We start from the raw sequence: 21,607 nt of genomic DNA on the forward strand, positions 1-21,607 counted from the left end.
GCCTCCAGATCATTACAGTTGGTGCTTGTGAAATTTGTTCTTCTACACTAGTTGGATTATTGAAACTCAGAATGGATGAATGGTGTGCTTTAAGACATTATAATAAACCATTTTGAAACAGCTTGTTCTCCAGTGCTATTGTTGAGATACAAGGTTATCGGATAGAGCTTAGCTCGATGTGGAACAGTTGACAGTAAAGAAATGGATAGGCTCATAATAGTTTTAATATAATGCACTTAATCTGTGTGAGAAGTTACTAGTAAATGTATGGTTTTGGCACTTTAGAAAAATTCTATTCATTACAGCAATTTTGTGCAGGTATTGAATATTAACTCATTATTTTACATAATTAGTCTGAATTGTCACAAATTATGACTCTGACTCAGTAATAAATCGAAATGTTTGTAATAATAATAAGCACGCTTGTGATACCTGTGGTGAGTGCAGCAGGTAAAAGCTAACAAATAATACATTGAGATATCTAAATGAAAACTTTAAACTTTTTATGTGGAGTTTTAAGCAAATACCTTACATAAGGCAGTAAAGACAATTACAATGGAACTAGGCTCAGAAAGACTGCATTTCACTTAACATGTTCTTTACTGCCTGATGGAAGGCATCTGCCTGAAATACTTTACAAAATAAAACTATAAAAAGATGTTCATTTATTCTGTATTACCTGTTATCCAACTTTTTACATTTGGCAGAATGGCACAACTTTGTGATTAACAACAACCAAAATGCACACGAGTGAATAAAATTTGACACTTTTATAAGTCTTAAACTGTAGTGGTGAATAACTTACTTTAATAAAATTATTTAGTCCATTCTTATTTTAGCATGATTACAATATGATATTCTTAATATTGTAATTTTAAAGAAATGAATAACATTTAAATTTTTTTCAATATTATTTCTTTGTATAATTAAATATTTTATTTCTTCTGCATATAAGAACTAATGTCTTAGATTTTAGATAAATGAAATTGTACAACAATGAAAGCATCAAAATATTTTTTTAAACCAATTTACAGCTTAATTATAAGTGGTTTACAGTGAGAAATTATATTAATTACTTTCATTTATAATATGCAAAGTATTGACAGTAATTATATAAACAGTGACAAAAGGATTGTAAAAAAGTACTACACCAGAGTACAAGGCTAATAGTTTAAGCTGTGATAATTATTTAATTAATAGAAAGTGCCATATAAATTTTAATGCCTGTGAAAGAATGTGCAGTCATATCATGCCTAGTAGTAGAAGCATTTGTAATTATGGCTCTTGGGACTCAAATCACATGACATGTGAAATTCTTAGGTATGATTAATAAAGGTTTCAAGGATGCTTCGTGTGTCAATAGATGTAAGTCAGTAAAACATTGGATGAAATTGGCACTCTTACCAACAGAAGTTATCAACGTGATATAAGCTATACCAGGTCACATTCTTTATGATAGGTGGTAGTTGAATTACATTAAAAACAATAAGAAAAACATTAATATGAAGTACTTTCATTGAATATGTGACTGCTGAGAAGTGATAACCAAACTGAAAGGTTGAAATATGGTAACAGACTGGAATAAGTCATCTGGAGATGTATGCTATCTACAGATGAATCCAATTTTTTTTCCAACATTCAGTCTCATAGATTAGGTGGGGTCAGGGGATATTACAAATTTGTTACTACATCTTAGTTAATAGTAGGATCATAACAAGTACGGATACATTTTTATCCATTGTGGCGTTCCCTCAGAAACTATTTAGTGAGGCTCCTTGGTGTGGATTCCTGTACTTAGTCCACATGGGCTAAGGCCAACCAAGTACAAGTGGTGGGTCTTGTGGATATTGTGTTTGATGCTGGTGTTTGGGTATAGTGCTCACTAAACGAGCATTGCTGCAGTGTCCTTTTTTGGGACTGAACATGTGGATTCCTGAACTTGATGAGGGGACCTCCCAGAGAAGGTTCTGTTTTTCAGTTTACTTTCCCTGGGCTACTAACATCCATCCACGTGTTTGCCGGGCGTAGCGACCCGTGAAGGGGAAGAAAGGATCCTGGTGGTTGAAGGGCCCAACTCTAACGCACCACTTTGGCCTTGAATTCATGTAGATGGATGGCCCCCAGGATCAATTGGCTGATTCACATGGGCTAAGGTCAACCAAGTACCAGTGTTGGATGTTTTCAACAGGTGTTGTGGGCATTATATCTGATGCTGGTGTTTGGGTATAGTGCTCATGAAACCCTGGCGTCGCTGCAGTGTCCTTGTTTGGCACTGTAGTGCATCTCCACATAGAGCTCCATGATGGATGGGGTCAGTGGGCACCAAAAATATTTCTTTATTATGGATCGCCCTAATCAAATTTTAAAAAAATAATGGAAAAACAGACCACTGATAAATGGCCAGGTCTTGAAGATTCTGAACAGCATCTTCAACACCTGTACCTCAATTTCTGATACTACATTCCTTATCAGACAGATCTTTAGAGCAAGTTTTTTTTTTTTTTTCAGAAGGGACTTGCTGACTCTACTGAGTCAGTAAAATATCTGTTATGGTGACATATTGGTAGAAACATCCACTTCTAAACACAATGAACTTCTCTTGCGTTTGAAGGCAATTGGGGATATACTGATTGAGGTTACTCCCCATGCCACTTTAAATTCATCATGAGGAGTTATTGTTGAGAGGGATTTGAAGAACATCCCCAAGTCAGAGATCCTTGTTGGTTTCTCCAACCAAGAAGGAGTTTCTGCAGTGAGGCATATCTCCACTCGCAAAGATGGAATTATAATGCCGACCAATGCCCTAATTCTGACGTTTACATCACCACATCCACCTGCCACCATCAAGGCAGGTTATCTTAATTGCAAAGTATGGCCATATATTCCAAACCAACCCAGTATGGCCAGGTGGTTAAGGCACTTAACTCGTAATCTGAGGGTCGAGGATTCGAATCCCTGTCACACCAAACATGCTCGCCCTTTCAGACGTAGGGGCGTTATAATGTATCAGTCAATCCCACTATTCATTGATAAAAGAGTTGGTAGTAGGTGAATGGTGATGACTAGCTGCCTTCCCTCTGGTCTTACACTGTTAAATTAGGGATGGCTAGTGCAGATAGCCCTCATGTAAATTTGCGCGAAATTCAAACCAAACCAAATATTCCAAACCTTCTCTTATGTTTCATGTTTCCTTGACGTGTGCTTGTTGCAGTGTGAAGGACCGTGATGCCTATGAGTGTGAAATAGACCCTCATTGAGTTGATTGTAGCAATTCTCACCCATCTTACTTTCGTTCATGCCCTAGGTGGAAGGAAGAAAAAGAGGTTCAACATATGAAAATGATTCACAATATTTCTTACCCCGCAGCTCGAAAATTACTGCCCACCACTCCATCCCAGACGTATGTTGCTGCACTTTGTTCCACTGCTACAGTGGAAGTGCAGACGGATCTTTCTGCGGTCTAAAGTGATTGTTCTCAAACCATATTAAAGTCTTTTGGCCTCCATGGATAAGAAAGTTGATGTATTAATGTCAACACCCATCATTGTCCCTACCATCCATTCCAGCAGATCCTCAGTTACACTTTCTTTGATTATGGGTATGGGCATTTCCTCATGTCCATCTTCTCTGGCCCTGAGATGCATAACGACCATTCATTCACATTCTTAGTTGTTGGAAACCTCTTCCAATGACAGACACCTGCCCAATCGACCCACGACAAGATCCCTAGAGATCGATAGACCTCCCTCGAATAAAGAAAAGGATGTCAAAAACAGAAGGGCTCTCCACCAAATTCCACCAAATTAGCCACTTTGATACAGTGGAACTGTCGAGGTTTACGTTCTAATCTGGATGATATCAAAGCACTGATTGATTCTTATGATCCTGCATGTCTTTCCTTACAGGAAACATTTCTGAAACCTGTGATACAGTCACCTTTCGGCAGTTTTCTTTCAACAGAAACATTAGGTTGTGTGATGGACGAGAGCATAGATGGTTGGCACTGCTGGTCGATCAACATGTAGCCATCTTGTCCTTGCCACTTGACTCACTCTTGGAGGTTGTAGCCATCCATGTTTCCTTGGGTCAAACCATCACTCTGTTCTCTCTCTCTCTCTTGGAAAGACCTATGATCAATTAGACATTGATGGTCTCATTGAACAACTGCCATCTCCCTTTTTAATCCTGGGGGACTTTAATGGATATAATCCTGTCTGGGGAAGTGCTGATATTGATGGGAGGGATTGCTCTGTAGAGCATATGCTTTCAGATAACATTTCTCTCTTCAATACTGGTTCTTATACTTATTTTTATGCACCTCCTCAGTTGTTTATTGCTATTGATCTCTCAGTCTGCTCCTCTTCACTGTTCTCAGACTTTTCATGGAGGGTTGACAGTAATCCAAGGGATCGTTTTCCTATCATTTTGAGAGGGACTGGCCATGGTCGATGCCACCCAAGCAGCGTGCCCCAGTGGAAGCTGGATCAAGCCAACTGTCCGTCTTTCACTACTCTCACAGAACTTGATCCTGCCGTCATCTGTAAGCCCTCAATAAACGATTGCATTGCAGCAGTGAGTGACTGTATTATCCAGTATATTTCTGAAACCTTGACACGTTTTCCACGGTATCCTCGTTCGTTGTAGAATTCCACCTGCCATATGGCATTGGAGGCTCAAAAACGGGCATGGAATACCTATCGTCGGTATCATTGCATTTCAGCAGTACATCAGTTGGACCTAATGATATTGCACTTCGACATACTGTGTCATCGCTCTCTTGCTGTTCTTCTGGTTGTTTTAACCAGATCTGGCAGGAGAATTTTTCTGAGGCAATGCACCAGGCTATTATCCTATTTTTCTCTAAGCCTGGGAAGGGTCCCAAGATTCCTTTAAACTACTGTCCAATTGCTTTGACAAGCTGTCTCTGTAAGACCTTAGAGAGGATGGTTAATGCTCGTCTTGTTTAGTTCCTCGAGTCAAACAACCTCCTCTCGCCCACCCAGTATGGGTTCTGACGACAGTTCTCCACCATGGACCACCTGATTAGATTTGAAACGTCAATCAGAGATGCTTTTCTCCAGCAATAACATCTTGTATCAGTATTCTTTGACTTTTAAAAAGCTTATGATACCACGTGGAGGTATGGAATTTACTTATATGTGTTGCATGGCTATTTGCCAATTTTTATTAAAAAACGTTTGATAGGCAGGCGATTCCAAATGTTCATGTGGGTTCGACACTTTCCCGTTCTTTCCTACAAGAACTTCGATCCTCTCAGGCTGTAGTCTTGAATGTAACGCTTTTAAATATAAAGAGTAATGCCCTCACTGGACAACTCCTTCTTACTGTCGCAATCAGGATCTAGGTTAATGACTTTCACATCTCATGTCAGTTGTTCAACATGAGGTATGTTAAGCGGCAGCTACAGTCTGCCCTTAATCGTTTACTGAAGTGGACCACAGCAAACGGATTTAACTTCTCTCTCTATAAAACGTTTGCATGTTTGCTGCCAATGGGGTAATTACCCCAATTCTGAACTCCGTGTTGGTGAAGTTGTGCTTCCTGTAGTTCCTGAAACAAAGTTCTTGGGGCTTCTCTTTGACTGTAAGCTGAACTTTATACCACACATCAAGCAGCTACGAGTCAAATGTACAAGAGCACTGAACATCCTCCATGTCCTCTCTTCCACCTCTTGGGGAGCCGATCGATGTTTTATGCTAAAGGTATATCGTGCTCTTATTCACTAAAAACTGGACTAGGGGTCTGTAATATATGGCTGTGCCAGGATCTCGGCTTTGAAGATGCTGGACCCCATTCATCATCAGAGGCTTCGGCTCTACACAGGAGCTTTCCGCATTTCCCTTTCCAGAGTTTATACAGAGTCTCATGAACCTCTGCCCTTTCTCTTTACTGAATGCTTCAAAACTCTGATCATTATCACAGCATCCCGCCTGGGGTTGTGTTTTCCTTCCTTGGTGCACCATACTTTTTCAGAATAGACGATCTGCCATTGTTCCTTTTGGCCTTTGTATCCAGGCACACTTGAATGAATTGAGTCTGTCATTGGATGACATTGCTGTATCCACTGGTCAGCCGATCCCATCATGACTTATTACCATCCCCAAATGTGAACTTTCTTTAAGTCATGCGAGAAAAACGGATACTCCTGATTGGAAGATATCATCTTTTATTTTCTAAATATCTTTTGATCGATCCTTTCATTCCCATTTATACTGATGGTTCAAAATTAGGTGACTGCTATGGTTTGTTGTGGTTCAGTGGTTGCGCACAGAATACTCACTACAGTTTCTGTGTTTATTGCTAAACTGCATGCCATTGCTGTTGCCCTAGATCATATAGGTAAGCAGTACTCGAGTTGTACTATTTATACCGACTCGCTTAGTTCTCTACTGGCCCTGGAATCGCTTCATGTTAGTTCTTATCCTGTTCTCGCCAGTATTCAAAAGCAACTGGCCCTCTTCTCTTTAATATCTACTTTTATCCAATTCTTCTGGATACTGGGCCACGTTGGTATTCGTAGAAACGAGCTCGCTGACACCGCAGCTAAGTCTGTCTGTTCTGGCACTATTACTGCTGTGACTGTTCCGTACATGGACTATGGTCCCGTATTGAAGTCTCGGCCCCGTGCCAGTTGATTTGGAGTGAGCAACGTGAAAATAGGCTTTTCCAGATAAAACCCTCTGTTGGACTTTGACCAATACGTAGTCGAGTTAGGACAGCTTCTTCTTTCCGATCCTTATGGAAAAAAAATGGCTACAGTTTTTTAGCTCGTTTTATTTTATCTTGGACTGATGCATCAACGTATGGTCGATGTGGAACTCGGGTCACGATAGCCCATACTTTACTGTCATGCCGTCGTTACGACTCTCAACGACGGCACCATTTTAGACGTGTTTTATCTCAAGGTTTAACCCCGACAGTGGACAGTGTCAGTGGTGATAGTGACGTTGTCCACATTACAAATGTTTTTAGCTTTTAACGATCATTGGCCTTTATGCTATTGCAGTTTTTATTTCAAACATTAGACTTTATGTTTCAACATCATTCCTTTTTACGAATTTTAATAATTTTACTTTAATTTTACTGGTTGTTTGGCACAAATAGGCTAGTTACTTTGTGCCATAAAACACGAAAAAATATATAGTAAGAACTTATCTTCTAGCAAGACAATTATCCACAAGCATACATCAAGTATAGTAGAATGGTATCTTGATGGTAAAGAAGACGATGGAACATTGACAAGCCAGGGTGACTGACATTTACAATACCTTTTTTTAAAAAAAAAAAAAAACCTAAAGAACGAAAGAAACGCGCAAGTGTGCTTTAGATGTCCTAAGTTTAAAGTGCAAAAACAAGTTTTCTCCAAAGTTTACACATGAGATGCGTGTATATATAATTTAGTGAATACAGTCGAAACTATTTACGCCTTAAAACCATTTTCCATCCCCAGGATCTGCTGATAAAAAATTGTGAGCAGTTGTTCACCTTGAGGTTACCATGGCTTGGCTAGCAAAGAATCCAAGTACAAACATTCTTTTGGTCGTGTAGTCTACTTTTGACTTATGAAAAAAACTAAGTCTATGTGGAGTAACATAAGGACAACTAGAATAATGTCCTACAATCGTACGTTGCACAACGAGTTGACGTCATGGAAAGATACACTTCTCATACAAGATGCAAGTTAATGGTATTTGCTTTTCTTTAATATTTTGTATTATTTGTCAATTCACTGATTGCAGTTATAATAACTCGTTGTTTGCGACTTTTGTATCCGATTTTCTAATTATTCGCCAGAGTAGGTTTGTGCTACGCAAACGAAACAAATGAAACTTAAGTATGTTATTAAGCTTAAAATGTTAACAATTTGGTAAAATGGAGGTGATTAGAACTATTTCCCAGTTTTCAGTTCATTTCTCACTTTACGACGACCATACACGTTGAAAACAGTTATTTTCGAATGTTTAACTAAATTTTTTACTAACGTCAAACAAATAATGCGGTACAGATTTTAAAACGTCAGTGTTATTTATCTTACATCTATAAACACATTCGTACATGTGTTTTTAAAGCTACTAAAACTTTTCAGCAAGATAAGGTTGGATTAGGTAACATTTACTTGTAGCATACGTGACTTATCACTTATTTTAAACGTAAAGCTGCATAGCGAGCTACGTCTAGTGTAGGTATCTAATCCCAAGTTTTAGAACAAGCTCTCATCCCTACCGCTGAACCAGTGGAGAAAAACTCAAAGATAAGAGAGGTCGGATACGTTTATCTTTTGCAACAGTTTGTTCTCCCATTGATGTTTGTTTGTAGTTAGGCACAATGAGTTGTCTGTACTTTTGCCCCCACCAATATCAAAACCCGGTTTCCAGTGTAGGCGTACCACTGGTAAAGGTCTATTCTTACAAAACAGTCCGGCTGCTCTTTAAAGGTTTCATCTTACAATAACAAGCAAATATTTTCAAAAACTAATCCTAAGTCATTAGTTACTTCAATGTAGACACACACGTTGTTGTCGAAAAAAAATAATAAAAGGAATCCTTGAATCGTTAAAAAGTGCGCGTTTTCTCATAACAAAGCCATACCTAGCTATCTGCTGAGCCCATTGAGGGGAATCTAACATCTAATTTTAGCGTTGTAAATCCGTAAACTTACTGTTGTACCAGCGAGGGACTTAAAATCCCTTATAACTTAATTGGCTGTACAGATGTTAGTAAGCCTAAAAAATAAAACTCCCCCTTAAAAAATCTTTATAATAAATGTGCGAAATATTACTAATTGTGATTTTATTATTTTTGACAGTCGTGCGAGATATAAATAAAATACCTTTAGTGAAAGATTCTTGGAGCACATAGAAAACTTGCATGTTTTTTTCTGGTGATGTTCAGCACTATTTTAACTCTGTAAGAAAAAATATTGCATGATTTATAAATGATATTTTTATATGCAAAAACGGCTCGTTTGGGTTGAGAAAATATTTTACATAGAAGAGCGAACAACGTTTCGACCTTCTTAGGTCATCGTCAGGTTCACAAAGAAAGAGGTAACTGACCGGAAACTGACCACATGTTTGAAAGGGGTTGTGTAACTGTGTGTCGAAATGTAGAGGGCGGTATTAAATGTTTGAATATATAATTTTATTTATTTTATTATATTAATACAGGTATAAAGGCGTTCCTTTATATTGGTTTATTTTGGGTTTAAGTTGTTGTATAAGTAAGGCTTCTTTAATTTTGGGCTTGGGGGCTTGTTTTCGAAAAATGACTCGAAATATGCGTAATATAATTTAAATAAATTAGCTACTCACTGGTGTAGCATCAATAAGTTTATTTTCATAATATGCAAAGATTAAGTTGGTGATTAAGTAGAACTAATTGTTGAGAACCGTACGAGTTACTGTATATTACTATCAAAATAATAATAATAACCGAAGGTTTTTCGGAGACAATCACCCAAATGAAATAAAATTCGTTAGTGAAGAAGAATGGATTGTTTTTATTTTTAATTTCACGCAAAGCTACACGAGGGCTATCTACGCTAGCCATCCCTAATTTAGCATACCTAAAGGCAGCTAGTCATCACCACCTACCGCCAACTGTTGGACTACTCTTACCAACGAATAGTGGGATTGACCATCACATTACAATGCCCCAACGGCTGAAAGGGCGAGCATGTTTGGTGTGACCGGGATTCGAACCCGCGACTATCAGATTACGAGTCGAATTCCTTAACCACTTGGTCATGCCACGATGCAGAAGAATGGATCAGTCAGTGTTGGGAAGGTAAGATAGTGATTCTCAAGTGGTTAAAGTTAAACGGTTCATCCAAGGGTTAGAGATCAAGAGCAAACAAAAAAGTCAGTTATTATTTATCCTACTTGTAGTTTTGATACAAAACATTTTATATTGCATTCAATCTAGTTCTAGTTTAATGTATATTTGTTATAATAAAAGAATTTTGCTCTTTAATTTAGTACAATTTGTCTCGTTTCGAATTCGGGTGAGTGAGCTGTTGTAATAAACCTGAAGGGGGCGAATAATATTGGAAAAGATTGAATAGTGACGTAACCAACTAAGTTAGTAGTTATATGTTTCAATTATTCTCGTATCTTCAGAAAGATCATCGAATTATAACAAGACGAAAATTGAAATGATATTTTAAACAGTGATGTCTGACGTAATCAAGGAAAGTAAATCAAAAAAAAGGTATAAAAATTAACACTTCCAATTAATATTTATTGATGACAAAAAAGTAAAGCATGTCCGCTTAACCTAGATTTAAATGATCCAGATTTTGTTAATGATTTATTTGATTGTCTTATGTTGGTTTTCAATACATGGTAGAACTATTGAAGAAAAAAAAAAAAAAGTTGGTTTTGTCCCCTGCTTGATTCTTCAGTCGTTTTGCTACAGGCGAGTATGGGTTAAATATTCGAAATGGAGTCATTCACAGCTTTAGTCTACACCATATGTTCTGCAATCCAATCTAAAAACTCTGTCACTTTTGTGTAAACCCCAGGAAATCCAGGCAATGCGCATTTCTTTCCGAAAGACACAATTCCAATGAGATAAAACTCTCCGGTTTTAACAGGCAACATCATTGGACCTCCAGAATCACCCTGTAATATTTGAAAAGGTTGATTATCTAACATTATTTTTCTGACTGAAGACAGAATGTCGTGTTCTGAATGAATTTATACGTTACTACTGAACGTAAATTGGATTAGGCTTTAATTCAAACTGTTGAACACTGTTCCATTAATACTAGTAACTAGACACTACATGGCCAAAAGTATGTGGACATCTGACCATCACACCCACATGTGCTTGTTGAACATCTCATTCCAAAACCATGGGCATTAGTATGGAGTTGGTCCCACCCCCCCTGTGCTGCTATAACAACCTCCACTCTTCTGGAAAGGCTTTTCACTATATTTTGGAACATGGCTGCAGGGATTCTCTCCTATTCAGCATCAGCAAGGTCGGGCATTGATATTTGGTGAGAAAGTCTGGCTTACAGTCGACGTTCCAATTCATCCCAAAGGTGTTCGATAGGGTTGAGGTCACGGCTCTGTGCAGGACAGTCAAGTTCTTCCACACCAACATTAGCAAACCATGTCTTTATGGACCTCGCTTTGTGTACGAGAGCATTGTTATACTGAAACAAAAAAGGACCTTCCACAAACTGTTGCCACAAAGCTGGAAGCACACTATTCTCTAGAATGTCATTGTATACTGTAACATTAAGATTTCCCTTCACTGGAACAAAAGAGCCTAGCCAAAACCATGAAAAACAGCCCCAGACCATTATTCCTCCTCCACAAAACTTTACAGTTTGCACTATGCATTCAGGCAGTTAACATTATCCTGGAATCTGACAAACCCAGGTTCATCCGTCAAACTGCCAGATAGTGAAGCGTGATTCATCACTACAGAGAACGAGTTTCCACTGCTCCAGAGTCTAATGGCGGTGTGCTTTATACCCACTCCAGCGGACGCTTGGCATTGCACATGGTGATCTTAGGCTTGTGTGCAGCTGCTCGGCCATGGAACCAATTTCATGAAGCTCCCGACGAACAGTTTTTGTGCTGACGTTGCTTCCAGAGGCAGTTTGGAACTCTGTAGTGAGTACTGTAATTATGGAGAGAATTTTTACGCGCTTTAGCACTCGGCGTTCCCGTTCTGTGAGCTTGTGTGGCCTACCGCATCGTGGCTGAGCTGTTGTTGCTTCTAGACGTTTTCACTTCACAATAACAGCACTTACAGTTGACAGGGGCAGCCCTAGCAGGGCAGAAATATGTCGAACTGACTTGTTGGAAAGGTGACATCTTATGACAGTGCCACGTTGAAAGTCACTGAGCTCTTCAGTGTGACCCATTCTACTGCCAATGTTTGTCTATGGAGATTGCATGGCTGTATGCTTGATTTTATGCGCCTGTTTGCAGTAGATGTGGCTGAAATAGCCGAACCCACTAATCAAAAGGGGTGTCCACATAGTTTTGGCCATGTAGTGTATCTTGACAATTACTAAAAAACAACCGTCTAAGGTATGTAAAAAGAAGGAAGTGTCGTGGTTCATGAAATAGTTGTTTTGATTTGCTCTTTTTACAAAATGTGCAATGGTAAAATATTTGTGTGTCTGTAAAAACATTATAATAGAAATGGAAAAATTTTGCGATATAAAATCAAACTCACCTGGCAAGCATCCTTCCCGCCATCTGCAAAGCCAGCACACATATACACGTTTGTAATATTTAAATCCTTCTCGTAGGCCTGTCTACAGGCCTCGTGTTCCCATATTGGTAACTGTACTTCTCTCAACACTGCACTAGATGGGCCGTCTGAATAAATGGAAGGAAACATAATTTACGCCAAATTTTTATACGAGGTGTTATTCTCACAAAGAAAAGTTTATTAAATATTGTGAAAAATACAGGGATCCCTGCGACGCGAGATAATCACGATATTTCTTCATGTCAGTATTTTCCCCGACGTAATTTGAAGAAAACACACAGTAGAAAACAGCTACCCCTCCCTGAAAAACACCGGTTCCAGGAGTAAAGTATTCCACGTCTATGTTGCACTTTCTACTTTAAGAAAGTAGACATCCGACGATTAACACCTGTTGGCAATTTTAACCGTTTTAATTTATATCTTAAGCCGTTTTGACATACAATGTCGAATGCTTTCTTTGCATTGAGAAAGCAAGCGATAATGCAGTTATTTTATTATTAAAACCATATATTATGGCATTAATTAGCCTAACTAAATGATCTGTAGTTTCCCAGAACTTCCTGAACCCATTTCGATAATATTGTACGGTGTGGTTCCATAATCACAGCCCATCAGACTTCTTGCATAATTTATTCGTTTCCAAATTTTTGTTGATATATTAGTTACACGTTTAACCAACGTTAATTTAGAATTTTAGGTTATGTCTAAAACAAATTTGCTAATGGTCTAGAGAAGTGTTCCATTCATATATAATTTTGGAGAATTATTTTTAATACTATAGTTCATTTTTGGGGATACTAATTTTTCTTCGATATCTTTACAGTATTCTACTGTTTTGTTTAATAGGGGCTAAAGATATGTAGCTGCAATAGATGGGGTTGGGGCACTTATCCAGACCACAACATTGTTCATGAATTGTGATGAATGTACTCAGTGTGAACAAAATAGGGCTAACTAACCTTTCCTTGGGGGACGCCTGTTTATGTAGTAAAAAGCTAAAAGTAAATTCACATAACATATATGTTACATTTTCTGGTTTCTATAAAGTTAGATAACCAGTGAATAATTCCTCGTGGTACGTCCATTTCAGTCATGCAGAACCGACATCGAGTCAAACAACTGCTTTCTCGACAACGAGAAAACATCAACAGTACGTTAGTTTGTTATAACTCCGTAAAGTGGTTTCTGTTAATCAGACCAAATGGTCAATTGTTTGTCTAACTTTCTAAACCCATCTTGGGTTTCCAGTAATTTTGAGGTACTAAATAAATTAAGAGTTATTAATTATTTATTCCAGAATTTTCCCTACGCAGCTTGTGAAACTGATCGATTGGTAGTTATTGGTTTTTTGTTGGTTTTTTTTTGTTTATTTACTGGCTTTTCTTTATGGAACATTAGTACAGCCTCTTGCTTCCAAGTAAACCGGAATTATATCCGGAGTTCAGAGATGGGTTAAATAGTGCAGTTACATGTTAATACGATCTACGAGCGTTTTTTTTTTGGGGTTTTTTTTTTAAACGTGGATAACTTGTATGCAGTCTTCTCTTGACGTTTTGTTTTTGGTATAATTTATGTTTTTGGAGTTGATATGCGAGTGGGATTCTTCATTGGTATCGATGTTAATTAGTGTATTTACAGTGTCGGCAAGGAATTTGAGGAGGCACATGGTTTTTTGAGCGATAAGGTTATTGACTTCATTGTAAAAGCGTGTATTAATGTAAGGTTCGTGATGTGCTTTAAATATATTTACGAGGTGTTCTTTGTTTATCGGTAGTTCCACATTTTCAGAGTTTGAGTATGTTATATTATTTTGTGTCTCAAGAAGTGGTTAGTTACTGATTGTGAATCTTTTTCAGTGTGCCCAGAACTATTGTAGATCCATTTTGTCCTGAAATTTGTTTCAGAAACGATCCACTCAGACTTGTTTTAATTCTCTCACTTCATTTTCTGTATTTTTTTTTTTTAGCGTATCCGAGTTTCGAGTGTGGGGTCCCTACTTTATAAGTATTATCTACGAAGTTTCCGTCGTTCTTTAATCGGATTTACTATCCGTGCATGTGGTTTCCATGTCTGAGCTGTTTGTTTGTAATAATAGTTTATGTTTCGGTATTGTTTGTTCTGCTGCTGTGATAAGGCACTCGGTGATTGGATGATAATAAAGATCTATTTTTGATACGTTCACGACTTTCCTTATATTTTATATTCGTAAAGTTTTATCTAAATTGATTGGTATTCGATGTAGTTTTTTTTTCCTTATATAGTTGAATTTTCCGGGTTTTTTGTTGTTTATTATTATTAATATGGGGGTGGGGCTCAAGATGCTCCAGACAGGAAGATGATCGCTGTCGAAATCTTTTCATACTTGGAAGTTTACGAATTTTCGACACATACTGTAAAAGCACAGAAAAACATCTAGTACGTCACCAGTGCCACGTGCTTACGAAATGTGTCTGCGTGACGTCGTTTAATATCAATGTATGTGTGTAATATAGCGTTTTTTCACTTTAAATTAGTTTGGTTGCAGTTAACAATATGTTTACTATTTAAATATCTCCTGTTATAATGATATTAGTATCGCGTTTATAATCAAATGCTAAACATGAACGTTTGGCTTGCTTTTAATTTCACTCGAAGATACATGAGGACTATCTGCGCTAGCCATCCGTAATTAACAGTGTAAGACTAGAGGGAAGACAGCTAATCATTAGTACCTTCAGCCAACATTTAGGTTACACTAACTGAAAAGCAAGATTCGACAGTCACATTTAGAATGCATCTATAGTTCCTAAGTGCGGAGTTCGATTTTATAGGACGCGAACCATGGACCTTTGACTCATAGTTCAGCATATACCTACAAGGTTACACCCTTCCCACAATGAGAAGTTGAAAGAGATTCAGTTTTCCAACTTCAAGTGTCCAAATAAATAGGTAAACAGTAAAAGTATTTTTTAGTATTTCCAAAAATCATTGTTGAAACGATTAGCATAAAGTTTGTTTGTTTTCAATATCGCGCAAAGCTACTCGAGGGCTATCTGCGCTAGCCGTCCCTAATTTAGCAGTGTAAGACTTGAGGAAAGGCAGCTAATCATCACCACCCACCGTCAACTCTTGGACTACTCTTTTTACCAACGATTAATAGGATTAACCGCACATTATAACGAACCCCCACGGCTGAAAGGGAGAACACGTTTTTGGTGTTAACAGGATTCGAACCCGCGACACTCAGATTACGAGTTGAAAAAAAGAGTTCACAACATAACAGTAAACCATTCCTGTTGTGTGCCGAGTGCCACGAATATAAATTAACACTGACGTTTAAGAAGTGAAAAATAAGTCTTAAGGAATTTTAAAACTAAGTATGCACAATGAAGTTAAATACAAGTTTGGTAGATTTGGTTCACTCTAAATTGTGTTCAGCTGTTCAATGATGAATATTCTGAGAATACGACTTACGTTTTAACTGATATTAGCTAATAAATCTATTTGTAATATAAATGAAAATGAAACGACAGAGCTTTCAACTTACTAAATGCTGTTGTTCCCCATCCAGTGATAAACGGTTTTCTCATTGCTAGATCATCGTATCTCAACTTACGATAAGGTAGACAAATGGGTCGAATTCTGTCTGTAAACGTAACTGTGTCATTTAACGTTAGAATTGCGATGTCATTCAAATACGTCGCGAGTACAAAGTGTTCGTGATGTTTCACCGACGTAACTGCAAAATCTATTGGATTCGAATCGTCATCGGTACTGTATAAATTGTGTTCACCCAGACGAACCGAGAATACATCAGCTGGCATCCTGAAAAAACACAATGGCCAGCTTGAGGTAACATTTCACGTTTGTCCAAACACATCCAACTTAAAACACGTGAAACAAAAAACAAAAACACAAATCGAGTTGGTTGAAAAGTAAGTTGATGTCTGTTTTACTAAATCTAAATATCTACAACATTATCAAATATATTTTCGACAAATATTCTTATACTGGTACATCTCGCGGTACCTAAGGTAATACATTTAAAGAAAACAAAACATTCTTGCAAAATATATGATTAAGACGTTATGTACGTTACATCTTTCGTTTGATCATCAAAAATGATTAAATATTTTGAGTGGTACATCGTGTGCATTTCACATTGGGAATTACAAAATACTAATAGTAACAATACATTCTGACCATAAAAATATTTGAGTGTTCTATTTGTTTGTTTGTGTTGTTGTTTTTTTTAAAATTTCGCACAAAGCTACTCGAGGACTATCTGCGCTAACCGTCCCCAATTTAGCAGTGTAAGACTAGAGGGAAGGCAGCTAGTCATCACCACCCACCGCCAACTCTTGGGCTACTCTTTTATGAACGACTATTGGGATTGACCGTCACCTTATAACGCTCCCACGGCTGAAAGGGCGAGCATGTTTGGTGCGACCGGGATTCGAACCCGCAACCCTCAGATTACGCCTTAACCCACCTGGTCATGCCGGGCTTTCGAGTGTTTTGTCAGTCATGCGTTTTTGTCAGTCATACAAAACAGTAAGTACTTATAATAATTAATTTGAACAGAATGTTTATCTCCGAATTAACATAAGTTACATTTTTTTATATATATTCGCAACACTGTCTTATTTTACGGTATAATAAAAAAGGAAATTAAGGTTAACACTTAACTGGAGACAGTTTTTACCTTTTGATAAACCTTGTTATACGAAGTACGTGTTTCAGAAACCTACACCTGCTCTTTATACCCGGTTTTAAATTACGCACTGGTCTTTGATTTTTTGTGTAGTTTGGCTGCTTGCTCACAAACATTGAGTAAATAAAAAACATTCCACTCCTTACTTTACATGAAACATGTAATCTGTTATATTACAATTACGATCAAAACCTACACAATCAAGATATCTACGATTTACTGAAGACAAATAAAGGCGTCAAATCTTTTTTTCTTTTCTTTTTTCGAATTTCGCGCAAAGCTAGCTACTCGAGGACAATCTGCATCAGCCGCCCATAACTTTGCGTGAAATGTAGAAACAAATCTACTTCTCCACTTCTAAGCTACACGAGGGCTATCTGTGCTAGCCATCCCTAATTTAGCAGTGTAAGACTAGAGGGTAGGCAGCTAGTCGTCACCACACACCGCCAACTCTTGGGCTACTCTTTTACCAATGAATAGTGGAATTGACCGTCACATATAACGTCCCCATGGCTGAAACGAGAGCACGTTTAGTGTTACGGGGATTCAAACCCGCAACACTAAGATTACGAGTCGAACGTCCTAACCACCTGGCCATGCCGGGCCAGAGTAGAGGAAAGGCAGCTAGTCAGCGTCACCCACCGCCAACTCTTGAGCTACTCTTTTACCAACGAATAATGGGAATGATCAACACAGTATAACACTTCCATGGTTGAAAGAGCGAACATGTTCGATTACAAGATTCGATCTCGAGATATGTAGGTTAAAGGTTTAGTACCCTAACCATATGGGTCGAAACCAAGTATATATAGTAGATTGTGTTTATTGCTGAATTTCTCGCAAAACTATACGAAGGCACGTAGTCCCAGATTAAGAAATGATATCTTAGGAGGAAGGTAGCGAGTTGGTACCATCTACACCCCAATCTCTTGGACTATGCTTATCAGAACAAACTTACTGACAAAACTTTTATAAAACATACCGAGGGTCCTAGGCCATGAAGCGAAATTTGTTTTCGAGGGAAGAGGGTCGGTAACGGAACATGAAACAATCTTAAACTCATAGTCTAGCAGGTTAATCCACTAGAGTGCACTCGGCCCCTATTTCATTGATAGTTTATGAAATAAGTTTAATTATGCAACAGTAACTGTTGTAACTCTCGCAAACTATACATTCTTGTACTTACGTATAGTCTAACTAATAATTAAAAAAAAAAAAAAAGAGTTTCGTTTAAAAAAAAAATTCAGGAAGAGATCGTACGATATTGTTAGTTAAACATGAATATTAACAGTGTAAAACTATATCATCACCAACATTTATGTTCATGCTTGTTGTCTTGGGGCGACTGAGTGGCAACGCCTCTCGCCCTCTATTAATTTTGTCCAATAAAACTTATTATTCTCTGCTCAAGTTAATATAAAATTTATTTTCGAAGTCGAATTGATTTTAATAAAAATATCTTAATTGAAATAATTCTTTTTTGTAAACATGTCAGGCTGGCCTGAGCCTCTATAGACAGTGAGGGTATCCTTGCTGACGTATACAGACGCAATCATGACAACTTTAAATGAAGTAGTGCAGTATGGTTTCGCGGACACTATACATAATGCATATTTAGTGCAGCACAGCCGTTGTGTGTGGCGAAGAATAGATTAATATAATACGGATAAAAACACGTCAGTTATGTCATTCGCTAAATAAGGGGATTTTCCACTCTTGTCGACTGTTCTTACATTTAGCGTCTTCAATATATTTCGTACATTTGTGTCTGTGTGTGTGTGTGTGTGTGTGTGTGTGTGTGTGTGTGTGTGTGTGTGTGTGTGTGTGTGTCTTTTGAATAAAAGTTAAGCAACAACAGAATACTCACACATCTGTTCCTGCACTGTTTACAACACAGTGCGAAGCTGTAATCACGTGCCTGTTAGTGACAAGTGCGCCACCACACTGAACACTTCTGATTCCTCCTTGTTTTATGTAGACAGCAGTCTTACAAGAAAAGATAAAACACACACCAATATTCATCATATATCATCATTATATTAACGAAAAATAGAAGTTTAAAATTCACTCAAATTCTCGTCACCAAAGGATCAAATCTCTATGTTTGTAACATTTCATCAAGTGGCTAACTTACTGCTACCTGTGTTAGAGATCTTTCACCCATTCGTTATTTAACAAAACGCTTATTTTATTTCTTTCCTTTTACCCAGTTACCTTAAGAATATTATTAAGTTCAATTATATTGTTTTTGCATTATGTTTATATACAAGTTTTACATTTGTCTAGTGTTAGTATAACTATCTTACGTTATACGTAATATAATCTTTTAAAAAAATTATAAAAGCAAAAGCAAAATGAATACTTTGACATACCATGCTGAATTTGATCATTATGAATCTTTCACGAGTTTAAGTTATAAAGCTATATTAGAACTCACAAATACGTTTTTTTAATTTTATAATCAAAATGTTAAACGAAACATTAGAGTAAGGCTTAGCATTTCATTTTTAACTGGGTCAGTACAAGCAACTGATCAAAAGAGTGCAATTATATTCAGAGTAATATTGTTTGGTATAGGTAGCATACTTATTGAACAATGATATTCAGAGTAATATTGTTTGGTATACGTAACAGATTTAGTGTGCAATACTATTCCTAGTAATATTGTTTGTTATACGTAGAAGATTTAATGTTATAATATTGACTAAACAGTGTTTGTTGTCAGTAGTAAAACCAGCGTACATCAACCAATCAATATTCAGACTACAAATTGTTTGTTGTACGAAGTGGAAAAGTTTACAACAATATTCAGACTACACAATGTTTGGATACAGATATTAATGAAACGTGTCTTGTTTCATTTGAATATTTCACAAAAGATTTTATTTTTCCACACATATTAAAATTAGAAACTTATTTTAAGTCATTTAACATATGATTTTTCAGATAAGTTACGAGGAATGTTTAAATTAATGTAAACCGAACAATCGTGAGCACTCACCATCCACGGCCAGGCTCCAATAGGTGCTTCCCGACCTCCAATAATCCTGGTAGTTGTAGTATTGTGAATTCCACACACTTAAGCAAAACAAACAAGGAAAATATAATGAGAAGTTTTTAAACATGTATCATTTAGGGGTACTAACTTATATTCTGTAAGTTTCCAATGAATAGTTGTAATGTATTTGTAATATTGTGTGTTGTATTATATGCGTTTATTTATTCTCTTGTGGAACGCGTGTTTTGTGTGTTTTTTTTTATAGCAAAGCCACATTGGACTATCTGCTGAGCCCACCGAGGGGAATCGAACCCCTGATTTTAGCGTTGTAAATCCGTAAACACACCGCCGTACTAGCGGGGAGCTTTATGGAACGCGCGTCTATACTTTTAGAAATATTTTAGTCCGATTTCATTATTTGATTGAAAATGTGGTAAAATAAACTATCATTAACAAATTATTTGCATGGAAAGTTAGGGTTACAAAATAAGTCGTTAAAAAGGTACAGCTTATAACGAGTGATAAAAAATCTAAGTAAATAACCGCAAACTGTATTCGAGCTTATTTCTAAAGCTAGAGATTTTGACTCTTATTTCGTGTACAATGAGAAGTGGTATGGCATAATGGATCTTGTATTATTTGGTATTTGGATCTTGTATTATAATGAGAAGTGGTATGGAATAATGGATCTTGTATTATAATGAGAAGTGGTATGGCATAATGGATCTTGTATTATAATGAGAAGTGGTATGGCATAATGGATCTTGTATTTATCAAAAATAAATCTGTGGAAAAATGATTTGAAATACAAGATTCTGGTTATGTTGCTAAAATGACAAACAAAAGATCAAGTGTTCGTTAAAGTAAGTAATAAAAGTTATTTTCACTTTCTGTCGTGTGATAAAGAAAACTTGGGACATAATGATTGACATGGGAGACTTTCATCTTAGAAAAGGTTTTACACATTTTACTTGACACGACTTGGGATGTGAATGTAAGTTGTACTCTTCAGATGTGTACAGATATTTAATAACTTGCTCGTTGGCTTCATGGCTCATCAGGTTTGAGATATTTCTATCAGTGAGGTCGAGAAAGTTTTTTTTTTTTAATAATGACGTAAGATACCATGGAATCCAGTAAAAAATAAAAGTTAACTTGTTTATAAATTTATTTTTCTAACAGTTTTATTATATAGGTATGATCCCATCTTTGGGGCGGTCAACGATGCTGTCTTTACCACCCCATCTCCTATTATCATCATTGCTGGTGCATGTAATACATGCCTGAAATTGATTATGACTAAATCCTTGCAGTAAGTACCTTAATGCGTAAATACATAAATGTATAAATCTTTCTGACGAACTATACGTTAGCGGATGCATAAATTTAAAATATTTGCTGAACAAACAGTTTCTTTTGGTTTATTTTTAAGTTCACACAAAGTTACACGAGGGCTTTCTTTAATTTAGTAGTAATAGACTAAAGTGAAAGCCACTAGTCAACACCACCTACCATCAATTCTTGTGCTACTCATTTACCAACGAATAGTTAAAACTGACTACATAATAAAATGACCCCACGGTTTAAAGGGCGAGCATGTTCGGTGACGGAATTTCGAACCAGCAAGTCTTAAATTGCAACTTGTGCACTTTAACCATG

The 21,607-nt window shown here is 37.0% G+C and overlaps 1 protein-coding gene across 3 annotated transcripts in view; it reads right to left on the reverse strand.

Moving 5' to 3' along the window:
* Positions 1-10,238: 10,238 nt before the first annotated feature.
* Positions 10,239-21,607, reverse strand: part of LOC143225636 (proclotting enzyme) — a 43,086-nt gene continuing 31,717 nt past the window's right edge. For all 3 annotated transcript variants that reach the window (XM_076455414.1, XM_076455416.1, XM_076455415.1), the window contains exons 4-8: positions 19,952-20,028; positions 18,818-18,936; positions 15,784-16,061; positions 12,219-12,364; positions 10,239-10,642 (exon numbers count right to left, since the gene is read on the reverse strand). In XM_076455414.1, the coding sequence (XP_076311529.1) occupies positions 10,484-10,642; positions 12,219-12,364; positions 15,784-16,061; positions 18,818-18,936; positions 19,952-20,028 (779 nt within the window). In that variant the 3' untranslated portion in view covers positions 10,239-10,483. The remainder of the gene's footprint in view (positions 10,643-12,218; positions 12,365-15,783; positions 16,062-18,817; positions 18,937-19,951; positions 20,029-21,607) is intronic.

Source organism: Tachypleus tridentatus, chromosome 9, assembly GCF_004210375.1.
Source record: "Tachypleus tridentatus isolate NWPU-2018 chromosome 9, ASM421037v1, whole genome shotgun sequence".
Lineage (NCBI taxonomy): Eukaryota > Metazoa > Arthropoda > Merostomata > Xiphosura > Limulidae > Tachypleus > Tachypleus tridentatus.